Source organism: Plenodomus lingam (assembly GCF_022343315.1).
Source record: "Plenodomus lingam strain CAN1 chromosome Unknown scaffold_20, whole genome shotgun sequence".
Lineage (NCBI taxonomy): Eukaryota > Fungi > Ascomycota > Dothideomycetes > Pleosporales > Leptosphaeriaceae > Plenodomus > Plenodomus lingam.
In genome coordinates, this window is record NW_027093974.1 from 2346883 (window position 1) to 2362085 (window position 15203).

Here is a 15203-nt window from a genome sequence, read left to right on the forward strand (position 1 = left end):
TTGCTAAGAGGAGAAGGGACGAGGTGGAATAAAAGAGCGATTTATAGTGAGGTTTTGATATCTCGGTCGCGCTAGGCTTGATGGGGATGTGTAGCGTTGTGTTTCTTTACGCTAAGGAGCAGCGGTGAACATAGCCATAAATAAGAGCAATTCGTATACCGTAATGCTTTGCCTGTTTAGGCGTGTGTGAAAGTAAAGATATCTATGGTTTTCAAATTTATGTGCTTTTGACTTGGTTACATGTTGTTATGTATAGTGATGAAAATACCAAATCCAGCGTCATGGCTTTGAGGGAGATGTTTCAATTCATCTATATAACCTTATCTTGAAGTCTATTATGTTCGGGTATCACCAGTTACTCTGCAACCCAGAGCATCTATTGGCTGGTAATTTCAAATAGCCTGCCCTTCCAACATGAAGGAAAGCTGCCAAACGCGGTTCTTCGAATCCACACATTCTCAAACTGCAACATTCAGAAACAGCTCAATGGTGCCAACCATTCTCTCTTTCCTCAGTGCTTTTTCTTTCTCCCTCATCCTTCCGTCTTCCTTTGGCTTGAACAAGACACCTGCAAACACATATGCATAGTTCTTCACAATCACTTGTCGAATCGCGACTTCTGGGACCTTGCTCAAAGTCCGCCTCCGAACTTTTGCTTGTGGTGATGCAGGCAGATCGACACTATTTCGTGCACCATCATCTGGCTTGGGCTTCGACTGCTCTGTAATCTGATTGGCAATGTTCTGCAAAAAGGACAAGATGAGCAGGAACGAAGCATTGTGATTGGGTGCAGAAGCCAGGATTTCCAATATGGCCATCTTATCGTCGTCCGGAGAGGTGAATTGCTTGCTCTTTTCGCGCATAATGAGAGCCTCTTCAATTCTCTCCCAGAGACTGCGTGTTATTACGCCGTCTGTCAGACTGGCTAGAAAGGTTAGAAGGACTTCCGCCAACACCTCCACTTTTTCTTTAGCCCGGGTCTCGGGCTCAAAGGCGTCGGCAAATGGAGTATCGCAGTCGAGTGCATTGTACACGTCTGCCAACTCGTCCTCATGTGCCCATCTCTTCGCTTCACCTCTGGAAGCTAGAACGAATGGCCATCCTGCATTATCTTGCCACGGCGCCTTCTCACCTTCTCCCTTGGTCATTTCCCATTCAGCCAACGTACGTTCGATCAGGTCTTCTATGGCTTCCGTCAGTCGGAACATTTCGCGCGGAACGCTCCATTTTACCTCGCCCCGAGCCGGAGTCTGGTTCTGCAGCTTCCTGATGCCACCTTCGGGGATCTTGATCAACTTGTCGATGGAGCGAGCTAATACCGAGGGCAGCCATTGCGCACGCACAGGTAGGAAGTGATCGCGGCCATTTTCGACACGGATGACGAGGACTTCGTCGAGAACGGTTTCACCTTCGTTGAGGTCGCGTACCGCGGTTACATTTTCGATTTTCAGCTTCAGTTCCACATTAAGGACATTGGCTGGGGCGAGGGTAAAGTGTTGGTGTATATCGCCAGGCTGAGGCTTGTCAAGCTTGTCTGGCTCTCTGTCGAAGGTGGCGCTGAGCCAGGGTGGAAAGGGACCTGCCGGTTGATCTTTGTCTACTGGCCTATCTGCAAATCCAAAGGTAGCAGGCACACGCCCGGTGTTCGCGATGGTGAGATTGCGCCTTTTTGACTTGGCGAACTTGACATGGCCAAAATCTACGCCCTCGAATGAGCTGTCCGTCTTGTCATTCTCTTCTGACGATGTGGCGCCCGTAGCCCGCTCGACAACGACGGCAATCGATGGCCGCCCTTCATTCTCCTGTCGATCGAGTTCACGGGCCACTTCGCCATGTATGGCGGCTTTCAACTCGGGCACAACAGCATCGTACTGCAGAGAAAAGACGGCATCCAGAGGCTTATGATCTGAGCTTAATACGCGCATATGAGTGGTGTAGTATTCGAGTAGTATTTCGGCGGAAAGATCATCTTTGGTTGTGATGGGTTCAGGTACTGGGTCTTCGCCTTCATCATAATCGTCGTAGTTGTCACCGTCTGTGTCTGGATCGTAGTCGTACAAGACATCGTCGTCTCCAGGATCATCCAACCCCTTGGCCTTCATCTCCTCATCCTTTTGACGGGCTTCCTCTTTTTCCTTGACTTGATCTTCGTACCGATGCTTTGCTGCACGTGTCCTATAGAGAATGCGGTCGCACCAACTCGGGCAACGTCGCTTCTCACTCGAATCAAACACGCCAACTTTGCCAATGTCGTACTTGTACGAAGGCAGAAAGCGCACTGGACCCTCGGCCCAACCATCGTGAAATGCCTTGCCAGTCTTCATTTGCTGATGCAGCTCATCATGTGGCAACAGAGACGAAATGGTGGTCTGCAGTGAAGCAGGATCTAATTCGTCCGGTACTGGCATAGCATCATGCGCTGTCTCAGATGACTGCTGGGAAGCATATCCAGAGTCGACAGAGGTAGACGGTCGGCCTTCGTTGTCATCATCCATATCCATGGTATGTACCGTGAGCAGTCGTCGCACGTCATCACCTGCCATATCTTGTAGGCGATAGTTGAGATCTCCAAACCAGAATGCAAAGTCCTCTTCGCCGAGTCCTTCAGGCTGTGTATGGGAGGTGCCCAGAGCGTCCACGATCGGGTCGAATTTCGTTCTGGTATTAATCTGAGCAGCGTCCCAGTTTCTCCGGTCTAGCGAGGCCTTGTCCGCGCCGGCTGCAAGATGGGAGTTGACAAATACAAGGCGAGTCGTCTCTCCCAACACAATTCGCGCCGTCACCGCACCCTTATTTCCCATGTAGCCCATGAGGCCAGTTCCAACACTAGTGGTACTGACGTTCTTGATCTGGCCCGCCAGCTCTGGCGAGGCGTATATGACCAAGTACAGGCCGATGAGCTGCTGTTCGGCAACCAGCTGGTATCCCGCGGGCAGACAGGCTTCGATGGAAGTCTTCCACTTGTTCGCTACCGAGGGATCGGTATAAGGGCGTAGGGCCTCGGCGGCTGAAGTGATGTCGACGATTTCTTGCAGGCCCAGTACGTAAAGATCGATGTCATGGTCGGCTGGCAATGCGCTGGAATCATGGTGGGGTATGGTTGGAACCTGTTTCGAGTATCTTGCCTCCTGCGCTTGCACACTTTCTCTGCTATCGTCTTGTCTGTCCTCGGCCGATACTCCCAGTCCGGCCATCTTTTCCTCGACGCCCTTGGCCCGCACAAACCAGGCGCCCACATCCTGCTCGGTGCCCTTTTGCGCGCCAGTGTTCCAGGTACCGACTTTGATGCGCACACTGCGGGGTCGCGTGTACTCGGCGCGGCGGTCATAGAGGATTTGCGACAGTGAGGCCTGGTGGGTGGTGACGGAGGCAAGACTCAGGGCGCGGCCATCGGGGAAGGCACCTGGGATTTTGGCGTCGAGATACTCGGTGGAGCGCACCGAGGAAGCGTCGAGAGCCATGGCGGGGGCGTGGTGCTAGGGAGTAGTAGCAGTAGCAGTAGTAGTAGTTGGTGTGGGCTGTGATGTCGCAAGCCCCATACCGGTACTACCTAGCCAAGAGGGCAGGCAGGGCGCGTCTGGAGGGGTGAATGGAGCCACAGTGATGACGAAAGGTTATTTGGGGTCTTGAGACTTTGCGGAGTGGCTGCCGCTCTCAGTCAGAGTCCAAGCTTCCTGCCACCTGCCAGCAGGGCTGCAGAGTGCATGGCAGGCAGGGAAAGAGGTTTTTTTTTCTTTGTAAGAAGAAGATTTGACGGTGGAAGGTTGACGACGATTGACGATTTGACGATTGACGACGATCAACCGTTGTCAACCTCCAGCTAGGTAGGTAGTTAACGTCACCTAGGCGCGGAACACCACTACGACTGACTCGCCTCAGCACCGGTACACAATACACCGTAACATCCATATTCAAATATTCTAGCATAGCACCATAACATCGCCATGCCTCCTCATAAAGCAAAAGGCCAAGCAGCCTTACAGTCACAGTCACAGTCTCAGCCTCAGCCTCAGTCTCAGTCTCAGCCTCAGTCTCAGTCTCAGCCTCAGTCTCAGCCTCAGTCTCAGTCTCAGTCACAGTCACAGTCACAGCCGCCTCCGCTGCCCTCCGACTACGAGACTGACGCGCCGCCACCCGCCGTCGACGTGCCCCTCCCTCCCCCGCGATCCAACGAAGAGCTCAACTTCTCAGTTCTGCGTCGCGTCTACCCGGATCTGCTCGCGATTGAGCATGTGACCCCCTATGCAGCCCTCTACACGTTCAACCTCGAGACGCAGCAATGGGAGAAGGTTGGCATCGAGGGCACCCTCTTCATCTGTCAACTGACACCTTCGCCCATTGGCGCCGAACGCTACTGCGCAATCATCTACAATCGTCGTGGCCTGGACAACTTCTACCAGGAACTCACTAGCAGTGACGAGATGGAGATAACAGACCCCTATGTCATCCTCCAGGGCGACCTGGTCTACGGCATCTGGATCTTTGCCGACCCTCCGCCAGCTACCACCGCCAACTGTCGCGTCGAAACGGCCGAGAAGATGATGGCAATCGCAGACCGAGCACGAGCTAGTCGGGAGGCCAAGGAGAGAGAAGGGAGGAATGGTGTCATAGAAGCCACCGAACAGGTCGAAGCCTCGTCTGCCTCGTCTGCTCCCATGGGCCGCCAGCTCTCTCTTCGCCGACTGTTTGGCCAGCAACGCGAGCAAGACGCTGGCTTCAGCCTTCACAGCCATCACAACCAGCCGAGTCCATACCAGCAGCAGGCCTCCCATGCTCCAGAGCAGTCAGACGTGCTAGGTCAGCTTTTCATGAAAGCCAAGCAAGACTACAATGGCCATGGCTGATGTAATCCCTGCTCAGGAGCACACATCGAATCGGAAATTTGTCCCCCGTATCAACTCAGACAAGAGGAACATTCATCTCAACGCGAATTCCAGCACTCAGGCTCTGGGCAGTCAGCCCGGAGCACATGGAGCTCAAGCCTGGGCTATTTCGCATACGATGTATGCTGGGGCCTCATACGCTGCATCGCAATGTTTGCAGCCATGTGGCTCGCGGCACATGAGGAACGTGTGGAGCAATGGAAGGACTACGTGCTGATATGCGTCAACATTCTTGTCCTGGATGCAGTTGTCAAAGACATTTGGTATGGCTCGTTGAAAAAGGGCTGCAAATGCACCTGCAACCATCAGCCTTCGACACCACTGCACGAAGCAAGATCGCTCGTGGTATGATCACAAGAGTCTTGTGTCCACTGCGAGCGTTCTGTCAGGTTATTTTTTTTTCTACACTCATATATGCCCCGTAGGCCAATAAAACACCCTTCTAAAAACATGTCGTTCAGGTACCCGGGCACTTGGGGACTGCAAAAGTGACCTCACACCTCAGATCCCTGCAAGACGAGTTTACCCCACGGCGGGGTAATTCCTTTCCCGCCAAAAAATAAAATGAAATCCCCATGCGACATGGCAACATCGGTCGCTCATACACGCCCGCACTCACAATGGCAGACAAAACCCGCGTCCTACTAGTCGGCAACGGTGGTCGCGAACATGCAATCGCTTGGAAACTCTTGCAATCCCCCTCCATCGAGCACATCTACGTCGTCCCCGGCAACGGCGGTACAGCAACACTCTCGCCCTCTAGAGTCACTAATGTATCCACCATCAAAGACAGCGATTTCGCCAGCCTCGTCGCCTTTGCAAACGAGAAGAATGTAAACCTCTTGATACCCGGGCCCGAGGCCCCCCTCGTAGCCGGCATCGTTGACTTTTTCCACACCAACGGCGGCGCGCACATCAAGGCCTTTGGGCCCTCGCAGGCGGCTGCGCGCATGGAAGGCAGCAAGACATTCAGCAAGGATTTTATGAAGCGCCACAACATCGCCACGGCTGCCTACGAAAACTTCAGCGACTACGAAGCTGCCAAAACCTACCTCGATTCCATCTCGCACAATATTGTGATCAAGGCCTCGGGCCTGGCCGCGGGAAAAGGCGTCATCATCCCTCAGACAAAAGATGAAGCTCACGCTGCACTCAAGGACATCATGCTCGACCGGGAATTCGGCAGCGCAGGCGACGAGGTCGTCATCGAGGAATTCCTCGAGGGCGACGAGTTGTCGATTCTGAGCTTCAGCGATGGCAGGACCATCAAGAGTCTCCCGCCTGCACAGGACCACAAGCGCATCTTCGACAACGATCAGGGGCCTAACACAGGAGGGATGGGGACCTATGCGCCCACGCGCATTGCACCGCAAGCCGTGCTCGATCTCATCGACAGGGAAATACTGCAGCCTACCATTGACGGCATGCGGGCCGAGGGATTCGAGTTCAAGGGCGTGCTCTTCACAGGCCTCATGATGACAAAAAACGGACCCAAGGTGTTGGAATACAACGTCCGGTTCGGAGACCCAGAGACACAATCGTTGCTTGCGCTCATGGAAAGCGATCTCGCACTCGTCATGCTAGCATGTGCAGACGGCCGCTTACAAGACGTCGATGTCAAAGTTTCGGCGAAATCCGCAGCAACCGTCGTCGTAGCCGCTGGTGGCTACCCAGGCAGTTATGCAAAGGGTATACCCATGACGCTCGACGCTGTGCCTGACGGTAAGCAGTCCCCTTGCTTTCCTTCGCCTTTCCCCATTCAGACATAGGTTTTCCCCAAGTGTTCTTCCTCTCCCTCCTAGCAAACTTTTCCCTGGGTAGTGCCACAGCCTGGCTAATTCAAAACCCACAGACGTCGTTCTCTTCCAAGCCGGAACCAGCTTCTCAGACGGCACGCTCAAGACATCTGGAGGCCGTGTTATAGCCTCGACGGCGACGGCGCCCTCGCTTGAAGAAGCAGTAGCCAAGGCGTACAAGGGCGTTGAGTGCATACATTTCGAGGGCATGCAGTTCCGGAAAGATATTGCGGGCCGAGCGTTGAGGAAGTAATAGGTAGGCAGGCTTAGGTGGAGTGTGGTGCGGTGCGGTTCAGTTCAATTCACAAGTCAATTTACGGATGAGGTAGGACATAACGACATGGGATAGCTAGGATGAGTGCCTTTTTTTTTGGGGCGTCGGGAAAGAATTTGTAAGTAGAAGGTTTGGATGAGGAGCGAAGAGGTCTGGTAGAAGATGATGAAGAATACGCTGAGCATTGTACCTATGGACCTAGGTAGGCACGCATAGTTGATACTAGCCAGAGTGCAGGCATGGGAATATATACCTACCCTCCTACCTACCTACATCTTTAATGTATCCTCATGAATCAGAAGAATCATTAGTATGAGCCTCATATGCATTGAAAACACACCTGCTATGCCTCTTCATCAAAAGGAAGTTCATGGCGGACGCATTATTAATACCTTTCGCATAGCGGTATGGGTGAGGTCAAGCGCTGTTGCTGTCAGACTTGAGCTTCATATTCTCCTTGTCCTTTTTCTCTTTTTTCCGCTTCTTCTTCTTGTCAGACGATGCCTCGTCGTTGTCGCTCTTTCTTTTCTTCGGCTTGTCTTGGCAGTCCTTGGTCTCTGTGACATCCTGTGCACCATTCGCACCGGTTTTGGGAACTGTCTCTTGACTAGACTCTCTCACGCCATTCTCGACAGTTGCAGCTGGCTCTTTCACTCCTGCCCCTCCATTAGCTGCCTCTCTCTCGGCGTATTCCTTGGCCAACGCCTCTTTTTCGAGCCTCTTAGACTGGAGAAGTTCGGCCTTCTTCTGCGCTGCGTCCTTGACTACTGCGCTGTTCCTGATAGCTGCGGTCGCAGCGGCTATGCCGGCCTGGCTTTTGTTCTGTCCCTCTCCACTGCCAATCCACTCATCCTCGTATCCCCAACCCGTCAGGTAGATGCCAATGTAATATCGCTGGATACTCCCCGTATCAAATGTCATCGGCTTGTCTTCCCGGTACTGCAATGTAACGCCCTTACACATGACCAGCTTACTCAACTCGTCTTTTGCTTTAGGGTTCTCTATCACCTTGGCTTGGAAGCTGAGAAGCTGCGGGGCCCAGAGTTCGGTGAGCCATTCTTCTGCGATATGGAAACCGTGCTCTGGGTCTGATTCTACGAGACCGGCAATATATGCTTCGAATATGTCCGCCGAGACCTTCATCCATGCTTTGGAGCCTCGTTCGACGAACAAACGGTGCGATAGGCGGTCAGGAAAGCCGTATGCATCGGAGAATTTGCTCAGCGTGGAATTCTCGACAAGGCGCTCGCGCCATGAGCAAAGCTCTGGAACATCGACTTGGGGGAAGCGATTGCACAGGGCGCGGGTAGCGATGAGCTCGATGTAGGCGTCACCACTATACTCGAGACGTTCGTAGTCGAGGCCAAGATCGAGTTTGGACATTGCGACAAGGTCACCTGGATTGATGACAGCTGAGCGGTGGGTGAAGACGGCTTGGTGGAGATGAGGCTCATTTATGGGCGGTAATGGTGGAAGGGCCTTTGCTGCATGAAGTTGGCGTTCGATCCAGTCAGGTATTTTGACCCTTGCTTCATTATAGGGCCGCTTCTGGTCCAGTTCTTGCTTCAACTGTGAGGATAGGAAATTGGGACGCGCGCAGAGAAGTCGGCGCAGCTCTCTGGCATGATGGAGTACATCTCGGTCTGCCTTGGGCGTTGTCTCTTCTCCTATGAATCTGTCGAGCAAGGCTACCAAACCGGTCTGTAGTTCCGGTGTCGAGAGTGGAGGCTGCGGCTTGGGGTCGCCTATGAACCCTTTTTGTTTGTGTTGGGGTTTTCCATAGCCAGTAGTTGCTTTGACGGAGTCGTCGTAGGCTGCAGTATTGTATGTCATCCGCGCGGGCTGGTGCCTCTTTCCGCCGCGCTCCATATGATTGAAGTTGCCCACACGCTTGGGTGTTGTCATTGTGAGCGCAAGCGGTACCGTAACTTGGGTTAATGATGTCGACTGTGGAGTGAGAGTCTGTGCATCTCAAAAAAGTTGCCCATGACGCGGGCGCTAGGTAGTTAGTGCCGCATGCCAAGGACACCTCCGAAATGTCCGTCTGAAGGCCGCACTCGCCCCTCGCGCAACGATTGAAGACCAGTCGCGCACAATGGCGGTCCCACGGCAACGAATACTGGACATCATGAGGGTATATGCTCTTCTCCACATCGCCATGTTGTCTCAGCTGATAAGCGCAGGTCCAATGTAGTGTCTTTAATACCACATATAACCCAGAACGCCTCCGCGTAGGATCGCGCATCCTTCACCAGCGCCTCAAGGGGCCCTCTGTCGCTTCATACTACCCACCACGTATCGGAACAATCAGTCAATTGCGATCGCTATATGGAGAGCACCAGTTGATTGACGAAGATGAGGAGGACTGGCTGGAGCATCTGAATGTTGCCAAGTCAAGAGGAAAGGGCGCACCAAAGAAGAAGAGGACTGCTGCGGGTAGGTTGACTGTCTACTATGTGTGTGTTGCGGAATGAATGCTAATTGTGTATAGAATCAAAGAAGTTCAACAAGAGGAAGTAAGCCGGTGTCGTGCAACACAGTCAACGACAAGCGATGACGGCAGTTGCGAAGCGATTGACTCCAATATCCACACTGCACAGTTCTGTAGAAGCCATATGGAAAAGGCGTTTCTGTACACTGTGCACACCTACATTTTTCATAGCAAAGTCGAAGACCTTGCACAGCACATGTCATGTGCGACATGGTGTCAATATATATCTTCTCATATCTTGCTCTCAGTGCCTCCATCTGTCTTGACACCCCACTCCTTCTCGAACTCATCGTCCCAAGGTACTCTAGCCTGACGATGTTCTGGTAATACCGGCGAGTTCACTTTATGGTGCTCAACTGTACAGAAAGTCGTTTTTCCGTCCATGCTTGTCATGTCACCTCGAATCATGGCCATCTGCTTTCCTACACTCACCACCCTGCTCTTCAGGCGAACATGTGTTCCTATGGGTACTGCCTTTAGATAGGAAATATTGAGTGAGCGAGTTACGCCGCCCATGAACTCCCAGAAGCCGGGCCGTGCAATTGGGCACAGAGCAGTTGTTGTCGCCATATCGAATATGACGCCAGCTGCGCCACCGTGCATCACATCTGCTATATAGTCAGACAGACTTCCTCTTTGATAAAGGGTTGAATACCGTCATACTGTTCAAATTGGAGAAGTTAGGGGCTATATACAGGTCATATACAACCGAGCCATCAAGTCCAGCGTCTATGAGCTTCAGATTTTCCATGATTTCACGGTCATAGTCCTTTTGATGCCTTAGCCACAAGTGCAGCAGAACACACTGGATCACTCACAATGTGGTCTTTGGGCCTCTGGGCAGCAAGCAGCTTGTACCGTTCGAACATGGCCCGCACAGCCGCCATTGCTTTCTCCCGGCCTGCAATTGCGCTACCCATCTGGGTGGAAAAAGTAGTGGCTAAATCAATCGACACCTCCTGTAAGCAGACAAGTTGACGAGTAGGATAAGTATAAGATAGTTGGGTTGGTATTGATCGTCAAGGACTGGCCATTTCGTACCAGCCACTACATACATCATCCTACGAGCCTACCAAGGTAAAGCAGAGATCGACACGAAGCTTGTACTATGCAAGTGGTCGTGCCTCGGTTGGCGCTGAAGTAAACCACTCTGCGGGTAAGGCTAATCACTCACTCTATCGCTACTTACTACGTAGCTTGTTGGAAGAGAACACCAATGTCACAAAGAAGATGATACTCGATCATGACTCGGGGGCGATATGGATATGGCAGTACAAGTGTCATCTGTCTTGCTCTGCCTGTAAGTGGTCCCTCATCGTTTCAGGGCATGTAGTGACTAGGTAGTCCGTCTCGTTCCGCAGACAGCCGTCCGCCGCGAGCGTTGGTCTTGGACTCTTCGCAAGGCTTGACCCACTAGAGGAACCATGTTTCATACCGGCTCCACGGCGCGACTTTCGTAATGGTCCGCCTCATACACACTATGAGGGTAGTAGCTTACGCGCCGCCCAATGAAGACATAGCACAGCGCGTGCTATTTGCAGCTCTATACATACGTAGTAGATTGTACGCTTCCGACCAAGCTGGCCAGATCTTCCCCCGCCTCCTTTTGCTTTTGATTGCTTCGTGACACTTAAAAACCAGACAGTGAGCTGTGAAAGCGGTGACAACCACGTCCATCCGCATTTTCCGCTTGCGCCAACCCCTGTGTTGAGGATCAAAGATGGGTACAGAAGCAGCGCCAGTGTCTGCGACACTGCGGAAAAGAGTGTTGAAGGTGCTCTTCATATCTCTCCTCCTTGACTTGGTACGTCACGCATTGCCCTCTGTGTCACCCATGACCACGATGTAAATTGACAAGACACAGATTTCCTTTACTTTCATCCTTCCCTTATTCCCCAAACTCATCGAGTTCTACCGTAACCACGAGACTGGCGATCCGAACACCGTCCTGTCCAAGGTCCTGCTTGGCCTAAACGCATACAAGAACTCGTTCGCGAAACCGATCAACTCCCGCTACGACATCGTCCTGCTCGGCGGAGCGTTGGGATCCTTATTTTCCCTCTGCCAGGCCGTCGCCTCGCCATTCATTGGGACACTTTCAGACAAATATGGCAGACGCACCGCACTTTTGTGGTCCATGTGCGGCAACATCCTCAGTGTTGCTCTGTGGGTTGCTGCGACCGACTTCCGAACCTTCCTCGCAAGCAGAGTTGTGGGTGGATTGAGTGAGGGCAATGTGCAGCTGGCAATGGCAATTGCAACGGACATTAGCGATGAGAGCCAGCGAGGGTCGACAATGGCGCTTGTTGGAGTATGCTTCAGCATTGCATTTACATTTGGGCCAGCCCTGGGCGCCTACCTCTCTACACTACAGGTCATGGAGAAGAACCCGTTTGCCATGGCAGCTGGATTCTCGCTTTTCTTGATCGTCTCCGAGACCATCTACCTCTACTTCTGTCTCCCCGAGACGCTACCCTCGGCCACCGCAGCGCAGAATGGCAATGCAAACAGCAAGACCAATGGGCATACGGAGAAAGCCAATGGAGCACCACGGCCTCGCGTGCGAACCAACTCACACTTTGTCCTCAATGCTACTCACTTTACCTTCATCCTCTTCTTTAGCGGCATGGAGTTCTCCCTGCCATTCATGACGTATGATCTCTTCTCATATCAAGCAAAGGACTCGGGCCGGCTTCTCGGCTTCATCGGGCTTGTAGCCTCGCTCCTACAGGGCTCCGTTGTACGTCGCATGCACCCGTTGAAAGTGGTGCAGATGGGCGTCGTAAGCTGCACAATCGCATTCCTCATTCTTGGGCGCGTACAGACGCAGGGCGCATTGTACGGCGCTGCTGCACTTCTGGCCGTGACCAGCGCCACCGTTGTTACTGGGCTGAACAGCTTATCGAGCTTCGAAGCAAGTGCAGATGAGAGAGGCAATAAGTTGGGCAATCATAGAAGTTTTGGTAAGTCATCATGTCCACAGACGCCGAGACCCATTGCTGACATATGAACAGGTCAGATTGGCCGGTCTCTTGGTCCTCTTATCTTCTGCTCGCTATACTGGTGGGCAGGCCGAGAGACGGCATATGCAACAGGTGCTGCTGGAATGGTCGGAGTGGCTGCGTTGGTGTTTACAGGATTGAAGGTGCCACCTGGCACAGAAAATGTCGGCAAGAAGGTGAAGACGACAGCGTAACGGAGGAAGTGAGGCATGGATGCCACTGCGCTTCTCTCAATTCAGTCTCGATTTGCGATTTGATGATCCAACGCACAGACAATTCCCGCCCATGATCTTACCATCCATGTAGTCGTGTCTCTTCTCCCACTCTCAGTCAGTCCATCGCCAGTCATATCAGTAACCACATTTCGAACAACCATGCTCCCCACAAAATGCCCACACAAAGTCTTCAAACGTTCGTTCTAGATTCGGGGAATACCAACACCGCTGTACAACCGGCGGCCGGACACAGCGCTCCGATCCCGCCCCCGCACTCATGCGCCCACAGCACGACCAGACTGCTGACTCGAACCTCGGCAAGTTTTACCTCCTTTCTGGGAGCGATGCTCGGGCCATGAACTGTTGCCAATTGATGTGCAGCTTCAATAACTCCTGTGCTGATCCCAATCACTTTCCTTGACTTCAGCATTGCGGGATCCGGCCTGGTTTGCCTCTTCGATCCTCTCCTGTCCCTACACAACACAAGAAGCACACCGGTGTACGCAACATGGACACGACAGTCGCTGCTGCATCACTAGCAGCTGTCTCCGGATTGGCCGCATATCTGAACGCAAAGTACCATATCGCATCGGATCTCAAACTCGTGAGGTTTAAGAAGAGGGCCGCGAAATATTATGCTGAGCTGGGTACGATTAAAACCCCAATTGAATACTCCGCAATCATTCGCCGGTTCAATTCGCTTCTAGGATTTAGGTATTAACATTGTGATACAGTGAGGACAAACCGGCAAGCTCTCTGGTATCCTTTTGCACTCCAAGTATCAAGATACAGCAACACCCTTTGCATCTGGTCACGAGGAAAGACCTATACATGGCAACAAGTCCACGACCGCGCCGCGCAATGGGCGCAGTTCTTCCTTGCCAACGGCGTGAAACCTGGCGACATGGTTGCTACCTACATGATGAACAATGCCGACTTCATGGTCATCTGGCTGGGCCTGTTTGCTATTGGTTGCGCGCCAGCTCACCTGAATTACAATCTCAAAGGCGAGGGGCTGATCCATTGTCTCAAGGTTGCGGGCGTCAAGATGATTCTTGTAGACTGTGATCCAGATTGTGTTGAGCGTTTCGAAGGCTGCAAAGAGCAGGTGGAGCAGGAGTTGGGTGTTAAGCCATTCATTGTTGATGACGCACTGCTGGAGAAGATTTATTCGGGGCCTGTTGTTGTGCCTGGAGACGAGTACCGGGAGAATGTTGTGGGGTCGGATCCGACGTGTTTGTTGTACACTTCTGGGACTACGGGCCTTCCTAAAGCTGGAAAATTCATGGTCAGCCGGTACCATGAGCGAGGCAACCCGGACGATCTTCTGTTCAATCAAAAACCTGGACCCAACGGCGATCGATGGTACTGTTGTATGCCTCTTTTCCATGGAACTGGCGGTCTGGCTACTATGGCGGCGTTGACCAGTGGCATGAGTGTAGCCATTGGTCGCAAATTTTCTACCAGTACGTTTTGGGACGATATCCACGATTCGCAGTCCACGATGTTCATCTACGTTGGCGAAGCCGCGCGGTATCTACTCATGGCGCCTCCACACCCACGCGAGCGAGACCACAAGCTACGGGGCATGTACGGCAACGGTATGCGGCCTGATGTTTGGAACCGGTTCAAAGAGCGTTTCAACGTGGCCGAAGTGATCGAGTTCTTCAATTCCACAGAAGGTGTTCTAGCCATGAATGTGTATTCTAGGGGCCCTTTCACGGCAACAACAGTGGCCCAGCATGGCGCAATCATCCGGAAAGCGCTACACGACGTATATGTGCCAGTGCCAATTGACCCAGAAACTGGCGAGCTTGTACGCGATCCCAAGACCGGATTCGTCAAGCGCAACTCGTACAATGAGGGTGGTGAAATCCTTGTCAATATACCTAGCGAGGAGGCTTTTGCAGGATATCACAACAACCCCGAGGCAACGGCAAAGAAGTTTGTGCGCGATGTATTCAAAAAGGGCGACCTTTACTACAGATCTGGCGATGCGTTGAGGAGAGACGATGACGGCCGATGGTTCTTCCTCGACAGATTGGGCGATACATTCCGATGGAAGAGCGAGAACGTGTCTACCGCTGAAGTTGCAGAGGTTCTTGGAAAATACCCCGGTGTTGGCGAGGCCATTGTCTATGGTACTCTTGTACCCCGACACGACGGCCGTGCTGGTTGCGTCGCTCTGCGGCTTGCAGATGGCGTCAGTACGGAGTCTTTTGATTGGAGAGGTCTGTTGCAGTATTCGAAGAGCAAGTTGCCCAAGTATGCGGTGCCGGTGTTCATCAGGCTTGCTAGTGTGGGGAGCAATACGGACAACCAGAAGCAGAACAAGGGTCCTTTGAGGGAAGAGGGTATCGAGATCGACAAATATGGATCGAAGGTTGTAGGAGGTGCGAATGATCCGGTCATGTGGGCGAAGCCTGGTGCGGGTACGTATGTGAGGTTTACGATGGACGATCTGTTGACGTTGCGGGATGGGAAAATCTTGATTTAAAGATTAAGTCATTACACTCTATCAGTGTATACTGTCAATATGTAT

General features: G+C 52.6%; 9 protein-coding genes across 9 annotated transcripts; 6 read left to right on the forward strand and 3 right to left on the reverse strand.

Moving 5' to 3' along the window:
* Positions 1 to 458: 458 nt before the first annotated feature.
* On the reverse strand, positions 459 to 3461 carry IAQ61_011829 (uncharacterized protein; the record flags this gene model as incomplete). The annotated part of the gene is made up of 1 exon (XM_003844355.1): positions 459 to 3461. The coding sequence occupies one exon, from the start codon at positions 3459 to 3461 to the stop codon at positions 459 to 461; it is 3003 nt and encodes a 1000-aa protein (XP_003844403.1).
* Positions 3462 to 3944: 483 nt separating this feature from the next.
* IAQ61_011830 (uncharacterized protein) lies at positions 3945 to 4844 on the forward strand (the record flags this gene model as incomplete). Its single annotated transcript, XM_003844356.2, has 1 exon — positions 3945 to 4844. The coding sequence occupies one exon, from the start codon at positions 3945 to 3947 to the stop codon at positions 4842 to 4844; it is 900 nt and encodes a 299-aa protein (XP_003844404.2).
* A 659-nt stretch (positions 4845 to 5503) lies between these two features.
* ADE1 (Bifunctional purine biosynthetic protein ade1) lies at positions 5504 to 6932 on the forward strand (the record flags this gene model as incomplete). The annotated part of the gene is made up of 2 exons (XM_003844358.2): positions 5504 to 6605; positions 6736 to 6932. 2 exons carry the CDS (start codon positions 5504 to 5506, stop codon positions 6930 to 6932), a joined length of 1299 nt encoding a protein of 432 aa, XP_003844406.2.
* A 438-nt stretch (positions 6933 to 7370) lies between these two features.
* Positions 7371 to 8858, reverse strand: IAQ61_011832 (uncharacterized protein; the record flags this gene model as incomplete). Its single annotated transcript, XM_003844359.1, has 1 exon — positions 7371 to 8858. The coding sequence occupies one exon, from the start codon at positions 8856 to 8858 to the stop codon at positions 7371 to 7373; it is 1488 nt and encodes a 495-aa protein (XP_003844407.1).
* A 190-nt stretch (positions 8859 to 9048) lies between these two features.
* Positions 9049 to 9473, forward strand: IAQ61_011833 (mitochondrial 37S ribosomal protein mS33; the record flags this gene model as incomplete). The annotated part of the gene is made up of 3 exons (XM_003844360.1): positions 9049 to 9087; positions 9137 to 9389; positions 9445 to 9473. The coding sequence occupies 3 exons, from the start codon at positions 9049 to 9051 to the stop codon at positions 9471 to 9473; spliced, it is 321 nt and encodes a 106-aa protein (XP_003844408.1).
* Positions 9474 to 9675: 202 nt separating this feature from the next.
* IAQ61_011834 (uncharacterized protein) lies at positions 9676 to 10364 on the reverse strand (the record flags this gene model as incomplete). Its single annotated transcript, XM_003844361.1, has 3 exons — positions 9676 to 10052; positions 10108 to 10213; positions 10263 to 10364. 3 exons carry the CDS (start codon positions 10362 to 10364, stop codon positions 9676 to 9678), a joined length of 585 nt encoding a protein of 194 aa, XP_003844409.1.
* A 323-nt stretch (positions 10365 to 10687) lies between these two features.
* Positions 10688 to 10956, forward strand: IAQ61_011835 (uncharacterized protein; the record flags this gene model as incomplete). The annotated part of the gene is made up of 2 exons (XM_066099369.1): positions 10688 to 10744; positions 10789 to 10956. 2 exons carry the CDS (start codon positions 10688 to 10690, stop codon positions 10954 to 10956), a joined length of 225 nt encoding a protein of 74 aa, XP_065950888.1.
* A 208-nt stretch (positions 10957 to 11164) lies between these two features.
* IAQ61_011836 (uncharacterized protein) lies at positions 11165 to 12640 on the forward strand (the record flags this gene model as incomplete). Its single annotated transcript, XM_003844363.2, has 3 exons — positions 11165 to 11248; positions 11309 to 12407; positions 12459 to 12640. 3 exons carry the CDS (start codon positions 11165 to 11167, stop codon positions 12638 to 12640), a joined length of 1365 nt encoding a protein of 454 aa, XP_003844411.2.
* Positions 12641 to 13169: 529 nt separating this feature from the next.
* Positions 13170 to 15158, forward strand: IAQ61_011837 (uncharacterized protein; the record flags this gene model as incomplete). Its single annotated transcript, XM_066099370.1, has 2 exons — positions 13170 to 13375; positions 13454 to 15158. 2 exons carry the CDS (start codon positions 13170 to 13172, stop codon positions 15156 to 15158), a joined length of 1911 nt encoding a protein of 636 aa, XP_065950889.1.
* Positions 15159 to 15203: the final 45 nt, after the last annotated feature.